The 26,843-nt window shown below is 42.5% G+C and overlaps 2 protein-coding genes across 3 annotated transcripts in view; one reads left to right on the top strand and one right to left on the bottom strand.

Moving 5' to 3' along the window:
- Positions 1–17,622, top strand: part of LOC132780281 (IgGFc-binding protein-like) — a 37,010-nt gene extending 19,388 nt beyond the window's left edge. Inside the window, exons 8-14 of one of the 2 annotated variants that reach the window (XM_067460670.1) lie at positions 462–1,057; positions 1,872–2,442; positions 3,084–3,283; positions 5,649–6,029; positions 8,296–8,582; positions 13,702–13,741; positions 15,849–17,622. In XM_067460670.1, the coding sequence (XP_067316771.1) occupies positions 462–1,057; positions 1,872–2,442; positions 3,084–3,283; positions 5,649–6,029; positions 8,296–8,582; positions 13,702–13,708 (2,042 nt within the window). In that variant the 3' untranslated portion in view covers positions 13,709–13,741; positions 15,849–17,622. The other variant, XM_067460669.1, reaches the window with a different exon arrangement.
- Positions 17,623–21,761: 4,139 nt separating this feature from the next.
- Positions 21,762–26,843, bottom strand: part of LOC132780657 (IgGFc-binding protein-like) — a 43,317-nt gene continuing 38,235 nt past the window's right edge. The window contains exons 16-18 of the mRNA XM_067460753.1: positions 25,120–25,500; positions 24,012–24,298; positions 21,762–21,849 (exon numbers count right to left, since the gene is read on the bottom strand). Coding sequence (XP_067316854.1) covers positions 21,843–21,849; positions 24,012–24,298; positions 25,120–25,500 — 675 coding nt within the window. The 3' untranslated portion in view covers positions 21,762–21,842. The remainder of the gene's footprint in view (positions 21,850–24,011; positions 24,299–25,119; positions 25,501–26,843) is intronic.

Below are 26,843 nucleotides of genomic sequence, written 5' to 3'. Positions count from 1 at the left end.
ACAGGCCCCTACGTTGGCAGTCTTTAGAAAGAACTTGAAGACCTGGCTGTTCCGATGTGCCTTTCCAGAATAGGAAAACTCCAACAACAAGTCCCAGAAGCACTTCATTAGAAATTAAGATTGGTGGCACACTGCACTTACCCTATAATCCTTACATATTACCTGTCACATCAACATTTTTAATCTGTACCCATTACTCTGGCCCGGCCCAGTTTTATTGTGTCCTGGTGTATTGTTTTATTGCTTGTTGTTTAATATTGCTTTAACTGTTTTTAATTTGCTTTAGGTTATGTATTGTTATGTTGTGTTTTCAGGCCTTGGCCTTTGTAAGCCGCATCGAGTCCTTCGGGAGATGCTAGCGGGGTAAAAATAAAGTTTAATAATAATAATAATAATAATAATAATATATTCTCTGTGTTAAATTCCACAGCTCATCATTCTTCCCTCTTCTTCTCTTGCAGACATCCCTTGCCCACAAAATTCTCACTATGAGCTCTGTGGAAACGGTTGCCCTGCCACTTGTGATGATCGCTCAGCTCCAGAAACATGTGAGGCTTCGTGTGTGGAAGGATGTATCTGTGATTCTGGATTTTTCCTCAGTGGGGATGACTGTGTCCCTCTTGCAGAGTGTGGCTGTGTTCACCAGGGCAGATACTACAAGAAAGGAGAAGAATTCTACCCCAGCAGCTTTTGCCAAGAGAAGTGTCAATGCATGAACAATGGATCCGTTGATTGCCAGAAATTCTCCTGTGGAGCTCACGAGGAGTGTAGGGTTAAAAATGGCATCCAAGGCTGCCACCCTATTGGATATGGAACAACAATTGCATCTGGCGACCCTCATTATATTTCCTTTGACGGTCAAACTTTTGATTTTCATGGCTCTTGCACCTATACCTTCGCCAAAGTCTGTGGTGAAGATCCTCGATTAGTGAAGTTCTCTGTGTTGGTGGAGAACGAGAAACCTGTTAATGGGCGCTCACCTATAACAAAAACAGTTATAACTTCTGTCCATGGCTATTCTATTATTTTCGAAAGAGAAATGAAATGGAAGGCTGTGGTAGGTCTCTATTCCATTTATATTTATTTATTATTTATTTACACTATTTATTTCCATGCCCTTCTCACCCCAAAGGGGAATCAGAGTGGCATACAGAACACACTTATGGCAAAGATTCAATGCCAATTTTACAATTATCAAGGACAGACAATGCAAACAGAGGTAAAGGAAGTTTTTTCCATCTTATTTCCGGCATCTTGGAGGCTGTGCTCAAATGCGGCCGGGGGGGGGGGGTTGTGCTCTCGCTCCATCTTCCATGCTTTCCTCCTATCAATATCCTTAAGGGTGCCTTTATTACCTCCCCGCTAAAAACGGTACCTATTTTATCTAAAAACGGTACCTATTTTATCTTGCATTTCTGCTTTCAACCTGCTAGGAGGGGAGGTGAGCTGCGGCTAATGGCGGGTTCTCACCCTGACCCGGGCTTGAACTGCCGACTTTTCGATCAGCAGGATTTTTCTGCAGCACAGCAGTTTAGCCTGTTGTGCTAAGCCCAGCCTCTGTATGAATGATATATAGTATGAATTAAAGATAGATATGGTATTGATCACCAGGAGATATACTTTTATGATAGGTTCACCTTCATGTATGATAGTTTCACCTTCGTGTTTCCGTAAGTGGAAAGCAACTTGAAATGGGAAGCACCTTGTAAATAGATAGCAACAAACAAAAACATATTGGTGCTTATATGTGTTTGTGAACATAACTAATACTATTGCTCCAGATTGAATTGGTAGACTTCAAAGACATAGTCATGTTAGTTTGGATCCCTTTGTAATCTTGCCCCAAATCACATTCTTTGTTATTTATATAGGTGAATGGAGAACTCTTCACTTTGCCAATGAATACAGTGGATGGGAAACTCTGGATCACACAAGAGGGAAACAATATCATTCTCCAGTCATCCTTTGGCCTCACTGTCCTTTATGATACTTCTTCATATGTTCATGTATCTATCCCCAACACCTACCAGGGACACATGTGTGGACTAGGTGGCAACTTCAATGGTAATAAGAGTGATGACTTCATGCTTCCCAATGGAGAGCTCACTAAAAGTATGGAGAAATTTGGGACTTCCTGGAAAGTTTCTGTTGACGATGCCATTTGCTCTGATGGCTGTGGGGAGAGTTGCCCCACCTGCAGTGAAGCACAGAAGGCCCCATATAGGACTGAAAAGTCATGTGGAATGATCCTGTCCAGATCAGGTCCATTCAGAGATTGTCATGGGTTGGTGAGCCCTACTGATTACTTCAGAAATTGCCTTTTTGACATGTGCGACTCCAGCGGTGCAAGAGAAACCCTTTGTCATAGCCTTCAGGCATATGCAGCTGCATGCCAACTAGCTGGAATCAACATTGGAAAATGGAGAACAAGCTCCTCCTGTCGTAAGTTTGCAAATGAAATCTGTAGCAATCTGGACTTGGGAGCTCATAGAGTAATCATATATACTGATGGACTTAGGTGTCATTGACCAATCATATATAGTTCCATGGTGGAGGAAATTGTGAGATCAAAAATTAACCCAAGATAACCAATTATATTACATGGCTAGCAAAGATTTGATTTTGGGTCTGAGCATAGTTGACTTTGGGTGGGCAATTTCCAGGACCTGGACAGATAGAACTTAGAAGGTAATCTTCACACCTCCAGGCTTGAAATAAAACTCTCCATCTGTCCTAAAACTGACCTATAAGGACAACAAAAAGCCTAAACTGACCAAATGGAACCCCAAGGGCTTCTGATGGGAAAAGCCAGCATTTTGAGGGATTAATTATGGGGTTGAGACCCAAAACAGAGACCTACAACTGTTTCAGTCTACGGCATCAACCTATCTCACTGTGTGATGAATTATAGTTTTTTATGTGTCTTATGCAGCAGTCTCCCATGATCAAAAATCCAGAGCCCTAGGCAGGCTAAGGGGATGCTAAACGATCCTAGCACCATCAAAAGAGAACTGTATTTATGCCTGAGTGAAGCCCATCTAATTCCTTTCTCATTTTCTACAATTTTTCCTTGTTCCTTTCAGCCCTCTCCTGCCCAGGCAATAGCCATTATGAGTTGTGCACAAGATCCTGTGATTATACATGTGCTGCCTTGTCTGCTCCATCTCAATGTAGTGGAAAATGCTTTGAAGGCTGCCAGTGTGACACTGGCTACGTATTCGATGGAGGGGAATGTGTGTCCATGGACAACTGTGGCTGTGCTTATGAAGGACGCTATATCAAGGTGAGAACTGGCTGAAGAATTAGACTGCAGTAGGCAATTTTATTTATTATGTCAGGAGGAAACAAAAACAGTTGTATTGCATTAAAAAATCAAACAAACAAACAAACAAAACACAAAATTTGCAGACTTGGTATTCTATTAAATGTCCTTTGTCCAGTAGCTGGCCACTTGGAGTACCTCTGGTGTTGCTGCAAGGAGGTCCTCCATTGTGCATATGGCAGGGCTCAGGTTGCATTGCAGTAGGTGGTCTGTGGTTTGCTCTTCTCCACACTCGCATGTCATGGATTCCACTTTGTGGCCCCATTTCTTAAGGTTGGCTCTGCATCTCGTGGTACCAGAGCGCAGTCTGTTCAGTGCCTTCCAAGTCGCCCAGTTTTCTGTGTTCCCAGGAGGGAGTCTCTCATTTGGTATCAGCCATTGGTTGAGGTTCTGGGTTTGAGCCTGTCACTTTTGGACTCTTGCTTGCTGAGGTGTTCCAGAGAGTGTCTCTGTAGATCGTGGAAAATACAGCAATTATGGCTTAGCTTGGGGGGACATAGGATGCATCTAAATTGCAGAATTAATGTAGTGTGACATCACTTTAATTGTCATGGTTCAATCCTATAGAATCATGGGAGTTGTATGTTTTCAAGACCTTTAGCTTTTTCTGCCAGAGTTCTGATATCTCACAAAACTACAACACCCATGTTTCAATAGCATTGAGCCATGGCATGTAAAATGGTGCCAAACTGTACTAACTGCATAGTGTAAATGTACCCCTAGTCTTGAAGAGTTTTTGCAGCTCTTCTATAGGTGTGTGGGGTAAATTGTATGGGTGATATGGAAACATGATGTATATATACAGTTTTATCCTATTTATTTATTATATTATTATAAGTGTTTTACTTAACGTACTATATGGAGTGTAACCAAGTTTTATCAAGCCTTTTTGTTTGGTCTGATATTGTGATATGGCCTAAGGGCTAATCAATAAAATTTACTACTACTACTACTACTACTACTACTACTATTGATGAGTGCATGCCTATATTCATGCCATTAAATCAGCCTTCTGTGTCTCTCGTTATACTACTTTGTCTGTCAATGCAATGGGTGAAACCAAAGATCATGGTGCAAGTTCATGTGTTTTATGGTTCATTAGACACTCTTGGGCTTTCTTCACATGGCTCAAAGGGGCCATGCCGTTTGCTAACTTTCATCAACAAAGGGAATGTGCCTGGAGTGGCTTATGGCACCTGTGCACCCTTCCTCCTTCCCTCATCATATGGAGGGCAGGAGAGGGTGTAAGACACTCTTTCCCTCCCTTCCATCAGATGGCAGAAAGGTCAGCAACATGTGTTGCTCCACCACCCTTTCTACCACCCCACAGGCTTTTTAGCCCCCAAATGTGGGTAGCTTCATCAGAGTACCCAAAACACATTGATCTTCCCATAATTGGGAGGACCTGCCATGTATTGTCTGATGGTGCCCAGTGGCCCCCCACCTGTGGAATGCTCTCCCCAGAGACATCAGAATGGCCACCTCTCTCCTGTCTTTTGGAAGAAAAACCAAGACCTGGTTTTGGGACCAAGCGTTTGATTAGTGAGCAGCAAGTACAATGATTTGACCCGGACTGGATTTTAGACTCTGATTTTAATAGGCGTGTGTTAACCCATTGTTTTAATTATTGCTTTAATCTTTTAAATATTTTAATGTATTGTTGATTGTTTTATTATGATGGCACCGTATGTTGTGAGGCCACCCTGAGTCCGTTTCTGAGGCCGCCATGAGTCCCAACTCGGGGGTGAGAAGGGCAGGATATAAATATAGGAAATAATAATAATAATAATAATAATAATAATAATACCATTTCATTCCAGCCAATCAGGAATCCCATAGTGTTGTGGGAGGAGTGCATGCAGGACCTTCTGCTCAGACTGGAGCTATGACTGCTCCTATCGAAATACATACTTTTTTTGACAGCCACGTACAACCCATTCCATACCTAATCTATCTAGTAAATTCTCATCAATCATATACAGTTTGGTGGCTCTTTTGTTTGAAAATGGACTCTGACATTTCATGAAAATGCCCTAGCCCAGTAGTTCTCAATCTGTGGGTCCCCAGGTGTTTTGGCCTACAACTCCCAGAAATCCCAACCAGTTTATCAGCTGTTGGGATTTCTGGGAGTTGAAGGCCAAAACATCTGGGGACCCACAGATTGAGAACCAATGTTCTAGTCAATGATATTTAATGGGAAAACGTTTTTTACTATGGCAGAGGAATGATCCTCTGACTAGTGAACATGCTCGTTTCCTCTGAAAATTAAATGTTCTGAGGTTGTTGTTTTTGTTTGTTTGTTTGTTTGTCTGGAATTTCTTTCTAGGCTGGAGAGGCCATCGTCTCCAGTGACTGCTCAGAGAAATGCACATGCCGTCCTTCAGGCCAGCTCACTTGTGAAGTAGCCGGCTGCGCAGAAGGAGAGACGTGTGCACTCATATCTAAGATCCGTGGCTGTGTAAGGCAGGCAGGCCACTGCACTTTCACACCAGGAGCCTGGTTCACATCTTTTGATGGTGCCAAAGGAAAATTCCTCTCTACTGGGATCTACAAGTTGGCCTCCTACTGTGATGAGATGTCACCATCTTGGTTTAAGGTTGTGGTTGATGTCAATGACTGCAATAGTGATGCCGTGCCAACAGCTGTAGCTGCCTATGTCTTCTTCCGGGAAGCCTTCATCACAGTGACCAGCCACAAAGAGACTTGGGTAAGTGGCTGCTGGCCAGTATAACTAAAAAGGTGGTTTGCCTGAAAACAGTTACTGGAGAGAAAATGAAAGAGAGAGCTTCCAAGTCGAGGCTCACCAGAAGCAACCATTTGGCTACTCCATGAAACTTAGTGCTGGACCAGATGGGACATCAGAAAGATCCATCAAGGCTCCTCTTAATGTTCTTAAGGAGATTTCAGGATCCAGAAAGTTTAGAGATAGACTGATAAACCACATGGAGTTCACGTCTGGTCAGCCCACACACTGCCTTGCCAGAGAAAGAAAATATGCCATGCAGATGGACAGTGAACACCAAGAAGTTTACTCTTTGTAGTTCACTACAACATATGCACAATGTGATCAGTTGTATCTACTCACATAATGTCCTTTTGTGAGAGATTTAAAATGGTCTTTCTTAGTCCATGTAGATAAACTCCCTCAGCAACCCATGAAGCAAGAGCACACTCCAAACTCTGTGTCTCTCTCTGCTTCCCACTCTGCTGCTCCAAACACCTGCATAGCTCAAGCCTGAATGAAAATGTAACAGTATCCAAAAGTCTCAGGCTCAGCCGGCTCCCCAAGCATAGCCCGACCAATCACCTTCATGCATCTTATTTTACAGCTGACACACACACACACACACACATGGATTCCTTACATGTTACAGCATGATGTGCTTCACTGAATTTCCCCATCAATACTTTTATTCTTATAATATAGCCAATTCTAGAGAATGCAAAACCATTGACATATATGTCTAAATATGGGATATTTGTGTGTGAGTCATCAAAAAACTATCCCGTTTTCAGTCCCATTTTCAGTTGCTGCCCTCCCCCCTCCCGCTCCTCCAGTCCGTTTACCAGGAAATTCCTGAAATTTGGAGGGGGGGGGGGGGGAATCATTTCATGATTCTTCAGCCGGAAACTCTGTTTTTGCTTCAAGAAGATCCGGCCTGTTGGCAATAATGGGGGAACTTTGAGGCTCCTCTTTCCATCATTTTTATGGCCCTAGGAACAAAAATGGCCACACTTGGAGGACACATTTACGAACTGCAACCCCCCTAAGTTTCAGAATCTTTGAGTTATCCACTGATTTCTAGGATTTTTTTTAAGTTTCTACAAAAATAAAAAAAGGAGGAGTGTGGCTGGACTGGTGCAAGAGCACACACACACACACACAAGCCAGAAGGTTGGGCTGGGGAAAGAATAGCAGAGAGTCAAAGAGATTAACTAGAAGAAGAAAGAGCTTTTTATTTTTGGGGGGTGGCGGGGAGGGGGAGAAAGTTGGGCTGGGTACAGAAGCCAGAGCTGGGAAAATTCTCCCTGGAAGGATTCAGTCAAGTTAAAGCAAACAATGGTAAAATTAAAACATAGTTTTTAAAAACACATCAAAAAGGCCCTTCTTAAACTCACAGTTGGAATACTGTGTCCAATTCAGGGCACCACAATTGAAGGAAGATACTGACAAGCTGGAATGTGTCCAGAGGAGAGTGACTAAAATGATCAAGGTTTTGGAGAACAAGTCCTATGAGGGGTGGCTTAAAGAGCTGGGCATGATTAGCATTCAGAAGGGAAGGCTGAGAGGAGATATGATGAGGGCCATGTGAGGGGAAGTCATAGGGAGGAGGGAGCAGGATTGTTTTCTGCTGCCCTTGGACACTAAGATGCGGAACAATAGCTTCAGACTACAGGAAAGGTTATTCCACCTGAACATTAGGAAGAACTTCCTGACTGTGAGAGCTGTTCAGCAGTGGAACTCTCTGCCCCAGAGTGTGGTGGAGGCTCCTTCTTTGGAGGCTTTTAAACATAGGCTGGATGGCCATCCATTGCAGGTTCTTTAAATATGATTTTTCTACTTCTTGGCATGGGGTTGGACTGGATAGCTCACGAGGTCTCTTCCAACTATAATCCTATGATTCACACCCCCCCCCCCCATGGACACCCACCCACTCCCACCCACCAAGTGCCACCCCGTCACTGGCCACCTGCCAGCATTTGCATACCTCCCCACTGACCCCCACTGACCCCACCCTCACCTGCCACTGCCTATTACTGACCACTGTTTACAAAATCAAATGTCACCATTTCCTTATATGGATGAAAGTCACTATTTTGCTTCTATGCTTGATCCCACCATTGTCCTACAAGTGCAGGACTTGGTCATGTGACACTCAACATCCTCTATCAGATCTTTCCGCTATCATGGGAGTGGGAACCAAATAGTTCTCAGCTCCACTGTGCTTAAGCCTGCCTTCTTTGCATTTCAGGTCAATGGACTCCTGGTCCAGCTCCCAATGAATATATCTGAAGCGGTGTCTATTACTGAGTCTCAAGATGCCATTGTTATTGATCAACACTCCAAGATGCAGGTTCTTTTCAATCCCAATGGCAAATTGACAGTGAAAGTCACAAACAGCCTGGCAGGAAAGATGTGTGCCCCATGTGGAAACTTTAACAGTGACATCTCAGATGACCTAAGGCTGCCCAGTGGACAGATTGCGGATGGAATTGCTGAGGTTATTAGGGCTTGGACAGCAAGGGACTTCTCAGAATGGTAAGTAATTCCATAGGTTGTCATCCAGTAATTTAGGTGGCCTTCTTTTAGATGGCCTTCTTTTCAACTCCTGTATTCCTCATTATTAGACATTATGACTAGAGCTGATGGAAGGTGATACAGTAACATCCCAAAGGATGCAGTTTGTTTTACTTAGTCAAGATAGTGGGGTTTGAATATAGACACAAGGCTTGTGGACATATGGTGCTTGACTTTAAGATGTCCTTTAATTTTCCCCAGCTTCAGAGCCACAAGGTCGGTTAGGTTGCAGTTCCCACTATCCACATAGCAGATAATAAAAAGTGGTGAGAGTTGTTACTCAATCTATATATATAAAAATGGAAAGGGCGTTCAACGGGACAGCAAAACTTGAAAAAACCCCGACGAAAACACACCGAATTTGCCGTGCACATACCTCAACCCACAAGGTATGCACAACGCGAATCAAAATTCCAAACAACATTTCAACAAACGCACAATTACAAAAACCAACTGAGCATGCGCAGTGCCCAGGGGAGGAAGTACACATGCAATGCACTCTGGGAACTGTAGTTCTAGAATGCGGCCTACCTGCTGATGCTGAAGCCCCGGCCTGGGAGTTGGAGCTCAGCTGGCTGTGCTCGCTGGGGGCCAGGATGCTGCACGACGTGCGGAGGCTGCCCGGGAGGCCCCCACTGCGTGCCTTCCTGGCCCGGCCGAGAGAGGCCGCGGCCCGGCTCTGCCAAGGACAGCCCATCGGCCACCGCAACGCCCGGCCCAGGCCAGCCCCGCACACCGCCGTCTGGCTCCGCCATCGGTGAGGAAGGGGAAGGAGGGAAGGAAGCGGGAGAGGGAAGGAAGGACGGAAATGAGGGGAAGGGGTGTAAATAGCAAGGAAGGAAGGAAGGAAGGAAGGAAGGAAGGAAGGAAGGAAGGAAAGAAGAAAAGTGGGAAGGGGAAGGGAAGGTGAAGGAAGGAAGGAAGGAAGGAAGGAAGGAAGGAAGGAGAAGTTGAGAAGGTATATGAAACAAGAAAGGAAGAAAAGAAAGAAGAAAGGGAGAGAAGGAGGATGGGAAAGAAGGGAGGGAGGGAGGAAGGAAGGAAGAAGAAAGGAGGGAAGGGAAGGTGTATGAAGGAAGTAAGGAAGGAGAAGTTGAGAAGGTATATGAAAGAAGAAAGAAAGGAAAGAAAGAAGAAAGGGAGAGAAGGAGGATGGGAAAGAACGGAGAAAGGAAGGAAAGGAAGGGAGGGAGGGAGGGAGGGAGGGAAGGTGTATGAAGGAAGGAGAAGTTGAGAAGGTATATGAAAGAAGAAAGGTAAGAAAGAAAGAATAAAGAGAGAGAAGAAGGATGGGAAAGAAGGGAGAAAGGAAGGAAGCTGGAAAGGAAAGAAAGATAGAAAAAAAGAAGAAAGGGAAGGGGAAGGGAAGGTGTCAAAAGGAAGGAAGGAAGGAAGGAAGGAAGGAAGGAAGGAAGGAAGGGGAATTTGGGAAGGGGAAGAGAGGAAAAAAAGCAAAGGAAGAAGAGAAAGGGAGGGAAGCAAAGAAAGAAAGAAAAGGAAGTCTGGAAGTCAAGAGCGAAGGAAGGAAGGAAAGAGATAGAGAGGGAAGAAAGGAGAGAAAGAGGAAGGAAAATAAAAAGGGAGGAGGAAGGAAAGAGGAAGAGAAGGAAGGAGGAGAGAAGAAAAAAAAGGGAAGGGAGGAAAGACGGAGCAAAGGAAGAAGAGAAAGAAGGAGAGAAAGAGGGAGGGAAGGAAAGAAATAAACAGAAGGAAGGATGGGAGCAAAAAGCTAAGGAAGGAAGTAAACAGGTAGAGAAGGAAGAAACTAAAGAAGAAAAGGAAATGAAGGAAGGAGTGAAAGGAGAGAAAGAGGGAGAGAAGGTTGGCCACAGCAACACGTGGCGGGTAAAGCTAGTAACATATGGGAATCCAAACTGGGGAAATAACTAAAGAGCAGCGATCACTACATAAAAGAATTATAGTTGGCCATATGTAGTCACAGATTCTCCATAGGTGGATTCAAGAGCCCTTTGAGGACAATAATGAGGGCTGATGAGGCCCTCAATGAAAATGAGTTTGACACCCCTGACCTACAGGAATGTGGGAAGCTGCTTAATCTGGATTGGTTATTGTAACGATTCGCGAAGATGCCACTAATTTGTGATGAGGTCACAAATTTGTAAACGTTTGTAAAGGAGCCACCACTCTGTAAGGGCTTATTAAATTGATAGCGTAGCTTATAGCTAATAATATTGATTTGGTCTTTCTTCTTTGTAGCGTGACTTAACTTGGAAAGGAATTGTATCAGAGACAAGGCTTTAGGGAAAATAGTAACAAGTTTATTGAAATGTAGAAGGAACGTGATGGTTTCAATGTAACCTAACTCTAAGAGGCACAAATCTTCAAAGGTTACATTTATAACATTCCTTAAACAACTCTGGGAAGGAAACTTCCCAGAGTTGAAAAAGGTTTCAAACTTATTTTTCTTTAAACTGTGTTCCTTTCCTTAATAGGTTACTTCAGTTACAAGCTTATTCTTTCTTTGTGATGTTTCTGTTGCAATAGAGATCCTCACTGGGTTTCTCTCACCCTTTCTCTCATTCACTAACTATTAATATAATTAAGTCACATTGACTTATTTAAACTACTCAGGCTAAAAGTCAAAACTTTCCTGATTCTCTCTACTATAGAATCAGCCTTTACCTGTAGTTTTTAAACTACAGATTACCTTCCTGGTTCTCACTACTCAACAGAACCAGCCACTCCTACAGTTCACAGACTGTAGACTAACTGTTTTAAAATGGCTGCCCTGCCAAGTGGCAGTTGGCTCCACCCTTGTTTCCATGGTAACCCAGCTCAACATAAGCTGAGCTGGCTACCATCCCCCTTAGTTAAGCAACATTAAATACTTACCCTTTAAAACATCTATCTATAATTATACATAACTGCAAGTTAAAAATTTACACTTCACCTCAGTCATCTCAATCAGAACTGGCTGCTCTAATTAGCAACAATTATGCAGTCTTTCAGACAGAGAACGATGCTTCCCAGTACCTACTGGTTCTTTCCCATTATCTTCTACTAGTTCCTTTTTTTGTTAATGCCAAAAGTTGATCACTGTTTGCATGTAAAGCATGTGCTCCACTTTGTGATGACTCCCAGATTTCAATCCAAAGATGTTATCCACAAAAATCAGATTCCCCTAACAATGGTGACACTACTGCCTTACATATTTTTTTATACAGAATGCTGTTGGTGACATTCAGGTGCATAATATAATTCTATACATGCATATGTCATCTTTTAGACAGGTCCTCCTGGAGGCTGTACAAAATCTCCCAATTCTTAGCAGTTGTCTGTAAAGCCCTATGGACACCTACCACAGCCATTAAAAGGCCAGGGCAGGGAGGGGAAATTGGGGGAGGGATTGAGAATTTAGGATTGCTTCCCATTCTCACTGAAGATGGGAAGGAGAAATTACAGCTTTGCTTCCCCTTGTTTGGAAAACTACTACCAGGAATGACCTCTCCTCTGGATATTTTAAATGCTCCATGGAGTTTGACAGCAGTTAGAGCTGAGTTGGGGGGCATGGGACTGTTCAAGATCTTGGGTTTAGTATCTTAGATCAGGTTTATTGTAAAAATTAAGGTATTTGCAAGATCCTATACGTTTGTGCGGTTGAAGGCTTTCATGGCCGGAATCACTGGGTTGATGTGAGTTTTCCAGGATGTATGGCCATATCCCCAAAGCATTCTCTCCTGATGTTTCACCCACATCTATGGCAGGCATCCTCAGAAGTTGAGGAGTCTACCATATAACATGCAACTGTGGACAGGTCCATATAAAGACCACCAAATATAGCACTCAAACACGAATCAAGGAACATGAAAGGCGCTGCAGACTAATTCAACCAGAGACGTCAGCCATAGCAGAGCACTCGATGAACCAATGTGGACACATCATATTATTTGAGAACAAAGAAATGCTGGACCACTCTAACAACCACCATGTCAGACTGCACAAAGAAGTCACTGAAATCCGCAAGCAAGTGGACAATTTCAACAGAAAGGAGGAAACCATGAAAATGAAATCTGGCTACCAGTAGTAAACAACTCTAAAATCAAGACAGTAAATAAAGAACAACACTCTGAAAACAAGGGGATTCCAGACATGCATCCATCAGGGCCAGTTAACACCTCCCAACAAAGGATTTCCCCAGGCAGCAACTAGCCAGGCGTCCAAGCTGCAAGGCAATTAAATGCTAATCAATGTGGCCAATTGCAACATTCACACTTGCCCAAACAGAAAAAAGTGCTTTCTCCCATCCTTGGCATCCCACATCACTTGCCTAGTTTCCAACAGACCTCACAACCTCTGAGGATACCTGCCATAGATGTGGGTGAAATGTCAGGAGAGAATGCTTCTGAAACATGGCCGTACAGCCTGGAAAACTCACAGCAACCTAGTCCTGTGTTTTGTTTTGTTTTAAATAATCGATTAGAGAATGAATTTGACTTCTTTAACATTAAAACACATAATTATCACTATCTCCAGGCTTTTCCTGGCTCTTTTCACACCCAAATCTAAAGTGACAACCATGCCGCTGATTTTGGATCTTCCAAATTTGGTCTGCTTCAGATCCAACCATTCTTAGGCTCTCAATTTCAGGGACAGCCCTTCCTTAGGCAATATGGAGTAGTCATCCTCAGAAGCTTGATGGCAGCAGCAAGGTGTTGGAGGAGAGGGTTGTGTACCATTCACCTGCCCTGTACCTCCTAACTTCTCTTGTTGCCCTCAGGTGCGGTGGAAGGCATTGTCCTATCATCAATGTTGAAGAAAGCACCAACAGAAGGAAATGGGAGGGGGCAATGTCTTCTTCTTCTTCGCCTCAGGCCGCAACCTTTTGTGGTGCAGCCCTTTGCGCTATCCTCCCTTTCCTACTCATAGATGGGCTGAATCACTTTGTGCCCATTTCCTTCGTGTATTAAGCAGCTGTAACAAATCTTGATCCTCTTCTTCATACTTCTCAACTGGAGAACACTACAAGTCCCAAATACACTTGTACCTCAATAGGTCAAGAAGTGAAGCACATATCTTGAGCCAGTATTACATTTCATTTCTCCTTTGTTCCCCTCTACAGTTATTGATACCTGGAAGACAAGATACTACCTAGTATAATGGTAAGCAGCTTTCCAAATTACTACTGTTTCTAAGGTCCCATCTTCTTTTTTCCATTGGGTCAATGTTTCTCAACCTTTCTAATGCCATAATGCCTTAATACAGTTCCTCATGTTGTGGTGACCCCCAACCATAACATTATTTTCATTGCTACTTCATAACTGTAATTTTGCTACTGTTATGAATCATAATGTAAATATCTGATACGTAGGATGTAATTTCATTCACTGGACCAAATTTGGTACAAATACCCGATACACCCAAATTTGAATAATGGTGGAGTTGGGTGGGAGAATTGATTTAGTCACTTGGAAGTTGTAGTTGCTGGGATTTATAGTTAATCTACAATCAAAAAGCATTATGAACTCCAACAATGGAATTGAGCCAAACTTGGCACACAAAACTCCCACGACCAACAGAAAATTCTGGAAGGGATTGGTGGGCATTGACCTTGAGTTTTGGAGTTGTAGTTCACCTACATCCAGAGAGCACTGTGGACACAAACAATGATAGATCTGGACCAAATTTGGTACAAAAACTCAATATGCCCGAATGTCAACACTGGTGAAACCTGGGGAAAATAGACTTTGACATTTGTAGTTGCTGGGATTTATAGTTCACCTATAATCAAAGAGCATTCTGAACCCCACCAATGGTAGAATTGGGCCAAACTTCCCACACAGAACCCCCATGACCAACAGAAAATACTGTGTTTTCTGATGCTCTTTGGTGACCCCTGACACACCCGATCCCAAGGTTGAGAAATAGTACATTAGGTAGTACTTGAATTATGGAAGTGGGGCAGGAATGTAGACAATGGTGGCTAATAGCAGCCCTGCTGAGAAATCCACTTTTGAGTTTTACTCTGAACTTTCAAAGGTGCCAACTTTTAGATAACTTTGGATAGCTTCTTTAAATTTTGGTCTAAAATTTGGAATATTATATTCCAAATAGAGTATGAAAAGCTACAGTAGAATCCAGGAGCCACACAACAGAAAATCACATAATTGTTAACAATAGCTTGGATAGTTTTAAAAAAGAAGATGGGGCTCTTGCTTTGGTTTGATATGAACGCGTCTTTTCTGATCTATTCCAATTCATTGATTTGTCATTCTGTTATTATGTGTTCTATGGAAGAACATTAATTAAAAATACTCTACAAAATTAATACATAAATAAATAGTCTAATTAGTTCATGTTTCTAATGGCTGCTTCTTTTCCTGCTGGCCTTCTACTATAACCTGAAACAATTGTCAACAATTCAATGCCATACAAAAACAAGCATATAATAATGTAAACAACTGCATTAAAAACTGGAAAAAACCCACATAAACATTAAAACCAATTATTAAAAACCACACAATCCAAAATCATAATCCAAGGAGCCATTCCAGTCATTGTTGCACATGTTCCATTTTCACTTACTGCACTGCATTACTGTCCAAAGGCTTCCTCCCACAATGTATTGTCGAAGGCTTTCATGGCCGGAATCACTGGGTTGTTGTAGGTTTTTTCGGGCTATATGGCCATGGTCAAGAGGCATTTAGACCATGGCCATATTACCCGAAAAAACCTACAACAACCCAGCTTGCTCCCACAGCTATGTTTTTAATTACTTCCTGAAAGTCAGGAAGGAGGGAGCTAACCTGATATATCAAGGGAAGAAGTTCCACAGTCAAGTGGCCACCACTGAGAAGGCGCTGTTTCTCGTCCCCACCAACCGCACCTGCAAAGGATGTGGGACCGAGAGCAGGACCCCCCCCCCCAGACAATCTTAACCTCTGAAGTAGTTAATAGAGGGAGATATGTTTGGACGGGTAAGCTGGACCAGAATTTTTTAGGGCTTTATAGGCCAAAGCCAGCACTTTGAATTGCGCTTAGTAGCAGACTGGCAACCACTGGAACTGACATAATGGGGGCGGGGGGGGGGGGGGGTGTATGGTGAGGAATCTGGCTGCCGCCCATTGGACCACTTGAAGCTTCTGAACAATCTTCAAAAGTAACCCCACATAGAACACATTGCAGTAGTCTATTCAATATGTAAAAGCAATATGCTGAGGAAAATTTCTAACCATGGCACACCTATTTGTTTCATTTTTTTCTTCCTAGCTTTATCTCAAAATCCAACTTGGATTCATGCACTGGACCACAAAATCACCTAGAATGCAACTTTCCCCCCTCTTAGTAACTCTATAGTTGAGAGCATCAGAATCCAATGCTTCACTGCACTGTAAAGTCATAGATATTACGACAGCCAAGAATGGATCTTCCGTATGTAGAAGCAATGTATTCAAGTTTTCAGACAGTGAAAATAAACAATTGTGGGGATGGCTATCATCTTTATGGCCTGCTTGTGGACTTCCTACCAGCATCTGGAAGGTCTTTGTGGGAGTTTGTTTTGATATATGCACCTTTGGTCTGATGCAACTGTGTCTTCAGGTTGTCAAACTGAATTTATTGGCCATTTGTGAAACCAAAATGTCTAAAAGCTATTACTTCCATCACATTTTGTACATTAAGTAGGTATATCTGTGAAGAAATAAATGTACACAATCACCAAACTCACAGAGGTTAGCATCCTATCAGCAGCAGCATATACTAGAGAAATTTCATATTATGTTTTTATGTGTGTTTCTGTTGGTGTTGCAACCTTTCCTTCCTTGGAAAACAACCAAAGACCCTCCTTGTAACTCACAATAGCCACCAACCCACATTTGTAATCGTGTTGCTGGTAAACAATGGAAGATATCTGAGTTATTTTAAGTGGCCATAAGGCTGAGAAAGGCAGGCTACAAATGCCGTAAATAAATAAATATCAGAAAAGAGCCTGGCTATGTTCCCATTGTCAAATACAGACCAATGGCACCATCTGCTTAGAGTTCTGGAGGACAAAAGATGTTGGAGGAATCAATATCTGGCAATGGGAACATAGCTGGATGTATCTCTGATCCCTTCTACTCTCCACCAGCCGTTGAACGGTTTTGGCATATGCTATCACAACAGCACAGTGAGTCTTGGGACTGATGATAGGTGGAGTTGTAATGGAGTTCCACATGTTTCCATATGTGCATGATCTTAGCCACTGAATGGAACATCTCTTGCACGTGTACAAAAATGTATTCATTATGGAGGAATGAGTTGTGTCTCGGGTGGAAGTATTGTCATCACAATTCCTGATGATCGCAATTAGTCATGCGTGTTTCACAGAGATTGCTCCTTCAATATTTCCTCATCACACCATTCACTACTTAGCCTTAGATCTATTTGTTTTGCCATACAGGCGAAGCTCACAGGATTGAAATGCTTCAACACACTGTCTTTTGCCTCAGGCTGAGCTGAGTCAGAATCCGCAAAGCTGCAGAGAATAGGGTTTTCCAAGCAACATTAAAATAAAACCTGATATAATGTTTGAGCTGTCTATTATAATCTTAAGTTATTTGGAATGAGTTGGTCTTGAATGAACATTTAATGTCTACTAGATTTATAAAGATCTGCTCCTGGTAGAGCTCAAAACTACAAGAAGTAATTTGTGATTTTTTTTTCATATGACAGCTCTGTTAATGTAATGCAGAAAAAAATTTAAAGTCTCAAATCTCTTAAATGTTGATGCACTATATTAAGAATGGAGAAAACATTTGGCTGGTGGGCACTTCCCACCAAGGCAAGTCCCACCTTGGAGAGGGAATCCTCCCAGTTGGTGTGACATCAGAGACCAGCTCCGCCAATCAGCACAAAGCCAGTCCCAGCATGAGCAGGAAAAACATAAGACCTTACTGTTTTAAAATGTCTGTTTTATTTGTATCAAACATGCCAGCTTCTTTGGATGGCATATTGTTAGCTGTCTGGACTGAATAAAATACCTTGGTGGTTTCTTCTTCGTCAACTGGTAAGATTTCTTGATTGGGGAACATTGGGTTATAGCTTCTTAGTCTCACCAGGATGGCTGCACAGGCAGCCTGCTGCTGGTACCTATTATTACTTAACAGATCTCGGTATCTGCACATTGGGTTTCACTATCCACAATACGGATCTCACTATTCCAATTGCTCAATTTCACTGTTTACTAAAACATCTCTCCAAATTCTTGAATACTACTGCAAACAAGCTAAATATCAATTTTAGCAAATCAAAAGTTCTTGTTTTTGAATGCAAATATACAAAATACAAGTGGTCTACCGGAAAATCTCTCTTAGAGCAAGTAAAAAATCTTCTAGTATCTGGGACTCATCTTCTACCATCATGGAAAAAACATAGAGAAATTGTGACCAACAAAAGCTAAGGCTGGCTGAGCTGCTATACTAAGGTTTTACTACAACATGTTCCCTCGACATTAAAATTGCTTTGAAACTTCTCTTCGATGCAGCCATTTGGTGGGAAAACATGTATGTACACTTAGGAGTTCAAGAAAGGTTTATAAGAGACCTGTTAAACATTCCTAACGCAGTCCTGTTACTAGAAACAGGTGAATGCCCACTAAGCACAAGGACCTGGATTCTGAAAATGAATCTTTGGCTGGAAACAATTGTATTCAAATAGGTAATGGGCCTTTCACAGCATATCCCATCTGAAACCATTCAACCTCTTTGGGCAAGGACAGCCACTCGGAAAGCAACTTCAGTTGGTCTATCAGCGTCCCTTTTGCTGCATCGAGGTTTCAAAATGGCACGGGAATCATTGAAGCAACAGATGAGGGACATTGCCCTGGGAAGCCTCAGAGCCCGCTTCATTCATCATGTTCCTGTAGATCAGGGGTCCTCAAACTTTTTAAACACATGGCCTGCTTTTAGCTGATGAGATAGAACTGTTGCTGTGTGCTTTCAAGTCGTTTCAGACTTAGGTTGACCCTGAGCGAGGGCCGGGTAAATTACCTTGGAGGGCCATATACGACCACTGGGCCTTAGTTTGAGGACCCCTGCCCTAGATCCTTGAACTTACCATACACTGAGCCATTCAAGTTATGTCAGTATCTTAACAGCCTCACATTGTCTAATTACCACAGACTCTTCACAAAAGCGAGACTAAATATATTACTCAGCTCAACGTGGCCAACTCTTTCATCCAATCCTGACCCGATTGTGTGACCATTCCCCGCAAGGGAAAGTCAGACATCTTATGGAGGACAAGCACCACGGGGTGACCTTCACAGTGGCAAAGTTCCTTGCAATGGCAGCAAGGCTGAGAAAGAGCCTAGTCTTTGATCAGGGTATTACCTGATACCGTGTAGTATGTGTCTGTAGAGCAGGGGTCCTCAAACCTTTTAAACAGCGGGCCAGGTCACAGTCCGTCAAACTGTTGGAGGGCCAGATTATAATGTGAAAAAACATGAATGAATTCCTGTGCACACTGCACATATCTTATCTGTAGTGCAAAAAACACTTAAAAACAATATAATAATGAAAATGAAGAACAAATATATACTTATTAGTATTTCAATGGGAAGTGTGTGTTTGCTTCTGGCTGATGAGATAGGATTGTTGGTGTTGTGTGCTTTCAAATAATTTCAGACGTAGGTTGACCCTGAGGGAGGGCCGGGTAAATGACCTTGGAGGGCCTTATCCGGCCCTTGGTCCTTAGTTTGAGGACCCCTGCTGTAGAGCATATTTCCCCGGTTATGACTGATCTGTTAACTCCTGTATGTTATCTATTTAACAGTTGTGGGTCCATGGACTGTAATAAAGTGTGTGTGTATGAGAATACTACTGGCTGGAGAGAGAGAGAGATGGCCATAGATACAGCTGTCTCAATGAGTATTTGGCTTTTAACATTTGGCACAGCCATGACATTGTTGCTCACTCACAGGGTGATTACTTTATAAAATACTATGTAACACAATTTTTGTTCCTGGGTTATAAATGTCATTTACTAATTAGTTTATCATAAAAACGTAAAAAAAAGTGTATTAAACTGCAGTACATTTTCCTATGTTTTTCAATGAAGAATATCTCGTAGAGTTTCAACCACCTCAACATAGCAGCCACAAAAACAAAGTTTCTGGAAAATAACTATTTTTAAAGGAATTACCACATAATTAAACAGGAAATAATACTTTGAAACCAGGAACAGAAAATATTTCATGTTTTGTTACATAGTGTAATAGATGTGCTTAAACGTGATAGGGGGAAATCAAGATCCCTTATTCAGTAGTCTTCCCATGTAATTTTCAGACAGGTTAAAAAAAATTCAGACAGGTTAAGACAGTCTAACACTCTTCCACTCTCTGTGTGTGGAACACTCTCTGTGTGTTGGGGTGGGAGGGGGGGTTGTATTTGCAGGTTATCACCTACAAAGCCCTAAACGGTCCGGGACCCACTTATTTTCATGATAGCATTTTCCCCTACAAACCAGTACGTACCGTAAGATCATCCGGGGAGGCTTCCACCACCATGTCAAATGTAGTTGGTGGGGACGAGGGAGAGCACCTTCTCGGTGGTGGCCTCCCGACTTTGGAACTCCCTCCCCAGGGAGATCAGACAAGCTCCTACTTTGTCCACCTTCCGGAGGGAATTAAAAACCGTGGATGTTCCATTGTGCTTTCGATTGGGCAGTTTTCACTGGAGAACTATCTTAATCCTATTCCAAGTCCTGCACTTTATTGTGGCCCTCCTATCGGTTTACTATGATACTTTATCTAAGGATATTCCTATCCCTTAGTTATTTGAATTTTGCACTTTCCACTGGCCCTGTTTAGGAAGCCCTACACTTACCTGAACCAAGCTCAGCGTTCAACTTATCTCAGCCATAAGATTGTTTTATAATGATGTTTTGTAATTGTGTTTGTTTTTATTTGATTGATTTTATTGTGTTTTGTTTTTATCTGTATTTGGACTTGTCCCCTTGTAAGCCGCCTCTTGGGGAGATGGTGACAGGGTATAAAAATAAAGTTATTATTATTTGAAACACAACAAGATGAGTCCACAGCAGACAAGATCACTCTGCTGGCTGTTGTATTGGATCACATGTCGGACACTTCCTATGTGTCTAGGACTGTGTGATGTCTCAGCAAATAATGCGTGCAGATGCCAGTAAGGTGGCCTTTTGCAGTTGGCAGATGGTAATTTTGTTAGTGCCTATTGTGTTTAAGAGCAGGCCAAGGTCTTTAGGCACTGCACCCAGTGTGCCGATCACCACTGGGACCACCTTGATTGGCTTGTGCCAGAGTCTTTGCAGTTCGATCTTTAAATCCTCATATTGTGTCAGCTCTTCCAGTTGTTTTTTTCAATCCTGCTGTCACCTGGGATTGCAACATTGACGATGCATACTTTGCTTTTTAAAATGATAGTGAGGTCAGGAGTATTGTGCTCCAAAACTGTCAGTCTGTTATTGTTGTTGTTGTTGCTGTTAGATAAATCAGAAGCATGAAATGCTAAAGAACTAAAACCCCAGGGGCAGCATTGAAAAAAATAATAATAAAACACTGCTTGGGATACAACTTCCTATCAGCTTTAGCCTTAGAGACTCTTTCCCAAGTCAGATTTCTCAGGGTTTTTTTTTTTTATCATGTCAGAAGTAACTTGAGAAATTGCAAGTCACTTCTGGTGTGAGAGAATTGGCCATCCGCAGCGACATTGCCCACAGGACGCCTGTGGGAACTTCTCTTGTGTTCCTGCATGGGAAGCTGGAGCCGACAGATAGGAGCTCACTCCATCTTGCAGATTCAAACTACTGACCTACGGGTCATCAGTTCAGCTGGCACAAGGGTTTAATTTATTGTGTCATCGCAGCTCCATAGATTTCTCAGTGGTCAGTCCCAAATGAGAGCTAACCTAACCACCTGCAATTCATTACTTTGTGGTGTGATGTAACAAACACAGCTGGGAGGAAATCTAAAACAATCCTATCCACAAGAGGCCTTATTAAGAATCGGGGAAACCACAGAATGTGCACCCCACCTATTAGTCATAATAGCTAATTCTGTAAACTCTAGTCTTAGCAGAAGCCCAGACTCCAGGGCGAGAAGCAAAGAAAGATGGTAAAATAGGATCATAATGATTTCTTTCAAGACAAATCTGTAGGTACAGCTTTATTGACATTTGCCATGTTCTATTTTGAGCAACCTTTTTCTTTTTACAAAAGCCTGCCGATCTCAGTGGTTCCTTTGGATTATTAATCACTAGAAGGGAAAAAATAGGCATTAGTTATGTTTGATAATCCAAACAATTGTAATTTCAAACGCTATCTCATAAAACACATTCCCAAGCCTCTCTGGCTATAGAAGAGGTGGGCAAAATGTCCCCTCCAAGCTGCAGGCAAGCTGTTTGGCACCTAAGCCCCAACTTCATCCATCTTTGGAGAAAAAGAGATAGACTGGATCAACTGGAAGTTTGTAGAAAAAGCTTTTAAATAGGTCACTCTGATTATTTAGTATTGAAAATATAAACAATCGAAGTTATTCATCCCAAACTTTAACTTTAGCACTTCGATTCTACTATAACTGCTATGAGACACTAGATCACTCTCTGGAAAGGGTTTTATCTAGCCTCCCTAATCAACACATCTCAATTTTTCATAGAATGGAGCTGTGGCCGTTAAAAAGTGTAAGGGAAAACTACCTTAAAATATACAGCAGAGCATCCAAAAACAAACAGGATACAAGAGTTGAGCATAAATTCACTAGTGAGCAGAGTGTGAAGTGTCATGTGATGTGGCTGTAAAGAATTCAGAGCTTGGGAGGCAAATATGCAGAGTCCAATCTTTAAAAAATAACAAAATGTTTATTTACAACAATAATAATAAATAACTGCATTTCTTAATAGTAAAGAATTGGGTCTGAACTACTCTAATACCCATCTTTTCTAAGGTTTCAATGAGAGGGAAAAACACCAATCACAACATCTCTCCTGACACACAAGCAGAGAGAGATCTCAAAGCACACAGCATATACTCCCCATACTACATTGTAAGAAGGCAGAAGTCAGATTCAAAAAGCGTGCAGTAAAAAAGCATCTATTTTAAACAACCAATCAGAATGAGAGCACAAACAGAGATGAGAGAAGAAAAAGAATTCCAACAAAAAGGAATCAATGTGCTGTCATTTTAAAGGGACTGTAGCTCCACATAAATCAGTTGCCATGTTTCCTGTCACCTTGCACAGACGTAACAGTATGATTCCACTTTAACTGCCAGGATAGCACCATACAGAGGACCTGGAATTTGTAGTTTGTTGAGGAGAGTGTGGTGAAAGTTCCTTCCTTGGAAACTTTGAAACAGAGGCTGGATGTCCATCTGTCAGGGATACTTTGATTGTGCTTTTCCTGCATGGCAGGGGGTTGAACTAGATGGCTCATGTGGTCTCTTCCAACTATTATTATACTATTATACTACTACTATTATTATACGAGGGTTGAATAAAAAGTAATATCTCCACCTTCATAATTCCTCAACAGATGGCAGTACTGGTATGTGGCAGGTACTGGCTTGTTCAGAAGACTCTCCTCTACAATTCCATTTTGGTGTGAAGTCTTAGCTTTGAATGGTTGTGTTGTTAAAGTGCGAAGTATGTCACCTCAACATCTTTAAACTTACTCGCCAACAACACACAGTACTCACGTCAACACAATCACCATAAATAGCTTGCATTCTCTGATTAATCTCCTTTGAGGTTGTTGTTGTTTTTTTTTTTTTTTGTCATGTCAGGAGCGACTTGAGAAACTGCAAGTCGCTTCTGGTGTGAGAGAATTGGCCGTCTGCAAGGACGTTGCCCAGGGGACACCCGGATGAATTGATGTTTTTATTATCCTTGTGGGAGGCTTCTCTCATGTCCCCGCATGAGGAGCTGGAGTTGATAGAGGGAGCTCATCCGCCTCTCCCCGGATTCGAACCTGCGACCTGTCAGTCTTCAGTCCTGCCGACACAGGGGTTTAACCCACTGCGCCACCGGGGACTCCTTTTGGGTGACACCTTCTGCTGTCAATGCTAAAGTTTCCTGCCAAAATGGAACTTTAGAGGAGAGTCTACTGAACAAGCCAGTACCTGCCACATACCAGTACTGCCATCTGTTAAGGAGTTATGAAGGTGGAGGCATTACTTTTCATTCAACCCTCATATGATTCTATGACTGCTGGATAGGCATGAAAGAGAGAACAAAGAGTAAGAAGGAGAGAAGAGGTAGGTCCACTTTCTTTGAGTGTTACCTACACACCACAGGCTTCACACACCACCAGGATGCAGCTCTTAGCAGAATACCCTTACGAAATGTATACTTTGTCATGAAAAAGGTGTCCTTGTTTTGCATTAGGGAATATGTGATGCATCAGACAATTACAAAGCACTTACCAGCCAATAAAATCTCGTGCCTTCCAGGCATCAATAACTTCAGCTATGTTCCCCACAACCTTCCCATTGGGTAGGGTCAGGTCATCTGAACTGTTGCCATTAAAATTTCCACAGGACGCAATCAGCTTCTCCTCTAGAGCTTCTTTGACCTTCACTGTCACTTCACCTTTAAGGTCAAAAAGGACCTGCAGGGATGTCCCATGGCTGAGGGTGACAATGTTGTCAGAGAAGTGCACAGATATGACTTCAGAGACAATTGCTGGAAGCTGCACTGGCTGACCATTCACCTGCAATAAACAAGCAGAGAAAGAACATGTCATGTAGATGAATGACTTCACTCAATAATCCAGGCAGAAGACATGTGGTTCTCTGGATGTTGCCAGACTGCAACTTTCCATCATCTCTTACCAGCATAGTTAGGGAGAAGGTCACACATCCACCTTCTAATTCAGTGTTTCTCAACCTTCCTAATGTTGTGACCCCTATGGCGACCCCCAACCATAATTTTTGTTGCTACTTCATAACTGTATATTTGGTACTGTTACGAATCGTAATGTAAATATCTGAAATGCAGGATGTATTTTCATTCGCTGGACCAAATTTGGCACAAATATCCGATACATCCAAATTTTAATACTGGTGGGACTGAGAGGGGGATTGATTTTGTCATTTGGGAGTTGTAGTTGCTTGGATTTATACTTCACCTACAATCAAAGGGCATTCTGAACTCCAACAATGATGGAATTGAACCAAACTTGGCACACAGAACTCCCATGATCAGCAGAAAATACTGGAAATCTTTGGAGGGCATTGACCTTGAGTTTTAGAGTTATAGTTCATCTACATCCAGAGAGCATTGTGGACTCAAACAATAATGCATCTGGACCAAACTTGGCACGAATACTCAATATACCCATATGTGAACACTGGTGGAGTTTGGAGAAAATAGACCTTGACATTGGGGAGTTGTAGTTGCTGGGATTTATAGTTCACTTACAATCAAAGAGCATTCTGAACCTCAATAGATATGGACCAAACTTCCCACACAGAACCCCCATGACCAACAGAAAATACTGGAAGAGTGAGGGCTTTCCAGATTTCTACATACCCAAACTTCCTTGCCCCTGCTAATGGCAATAAAGGTCTCTCGGAAGAAGACATAAACTGCAGCGCCTGCCATCACTTCACCATCTCCAGACTCTCTCACATTCACCAACACTCGGAACCAGCCACTGGCTGAAGCATCACGGAGAGAAGCAATCTCGTATATGCCATTGTACAGAATTTCCCCCGAGGCACCATCAAAAGTGGTGAGCTGGCCTCCTGGGGCAAGGAAGCACTGGGCTTCCTCAGTCACACAGCCACGGGTGCCATTCTTGAGTGCACATGTCTTCCCTTTGCCACAGCTGAATCCTTCACAGGTAAGCCGACCTGAGGCATGGCAGGTGCATTTCTCAGAGCAGTCCTTGGATATAACTGTTTCTGCAGCCTACAGAAAGAAAAATAATTCATTAAAAGCTCCAGTCTACAAATGAAGCTTTGCTTTCAAAATGTACATTGAGGGTTTTGCCCTGCTAGGATAGCTTTAGTTTCATATTTTGTGTGTGTGCACTTCTTTTTTAAAATATGAAAAAAAAATGCTGTTGGGGTTTTGAATGCAACACAATGAAAAAGTTCTGTTCAGCCCTGTCATTAATAATAATAATAATAATAATAATAATAATAATATTGTCGAAGGCTTTCATGGCTGGAATCACTAGGTTCTTGTGGGGTTTTTCGGGCTATAGGGCCATGTTCTAGAGGCATTTCTCCTGACATTTCGCCTGCATCTATGGCAAGCATCCTCAGAGGTAGTGAGGTCTGTTGGAATTAGGACAATGGGTTTATATATCTGTGGAATGTCTTGGGTGGGGCAAAGAGCTCTTCTCTGCTGGAGCTAGATGTGAATGTTTCAACTGACCACCTTCATTAGCATTTGAAGGCCTGGCTGAGCCTGGGAAAATCTTTTGTTGAGAGGTGTTAAGATGTGCCTGGTTGTTTCCTCTCTGCTGTTTTGCTGTTGTAATTTTAGAGTTTTTTAATACTGGTAGCCAGATTTTGTTCATTTTCATGGTCTCTTCCTTTCTGTTGAAATTGTCCACATGCTTGTGGATTTCAATGGCTTCTCTGTGTAGTCTGACATGGTGGTTGTTGGTGTGGTCCAGCATTTCTGTGTTCTCAAATAATATGCTGTGTCCAGGCTGGTTCATCAGGTGCTCTGCTATGGCTGACTTCTCTGGTTGAAGTAGTCTGCAGTGCTTTTCATGTTCCTTGATTCGTGTTTGGGCAATGCTGTGTTTGGTAGTCCCTATGTAGACTTGTCCACAGCTGCATGGTATACGGTAGACTCCTGCAGAGGTGAGAGGATCCCTCTTGTCCTTTGCTGAACGTAGCATTTGTTGGATTTTCTTGGTGGATTTGTAGATTGTTTGTATGTTGTGTTTCCTCATCAGCTTCCCTATGCGGTCAGTGGTTCCCTTGATGTATGGCAGGAACACTTTTCCTCTGGGTGGATCTTCATCTTTACTCTCGTGGCTTGTTCTTGGTCTTGCAGCTCTTCTGATGTCTGAGGTGGAGTAAAGATGAAGATCCACCCAGAGGAACAGTGTTTCTGCCATACATCAAGGGAACCACAGCAAAACCCCTCCTGATTCGAGTAACTTCTTGGTAAACAGAATGAGGGGCTAGCCAACAATGGACCTCGATACAGCATCCCTTTTGGCCTAATTGCACACCTCTATGGTGTATGCCTGTGCATGTGTGTGTGCATGACAGAGAAAGTGAATGTTTATT

This window comes from Anolis sagrei, chromosome X (assembly GCF_037176765.1).
Source record: "Anolis sagrei isolate rAnoSag1 chromosome X, rAnoSag1.mat, whole genome shotgun sequence".
Lineage (NCBI taxonomy): Eukaryota > Metazoa > Chordata > Lepidosauria > Squamata > Dactyloidae > Anolis > Anolis sagrei.
This window is presented reverse-complemented; position numbering and strand designations above follow the sequence as displayed.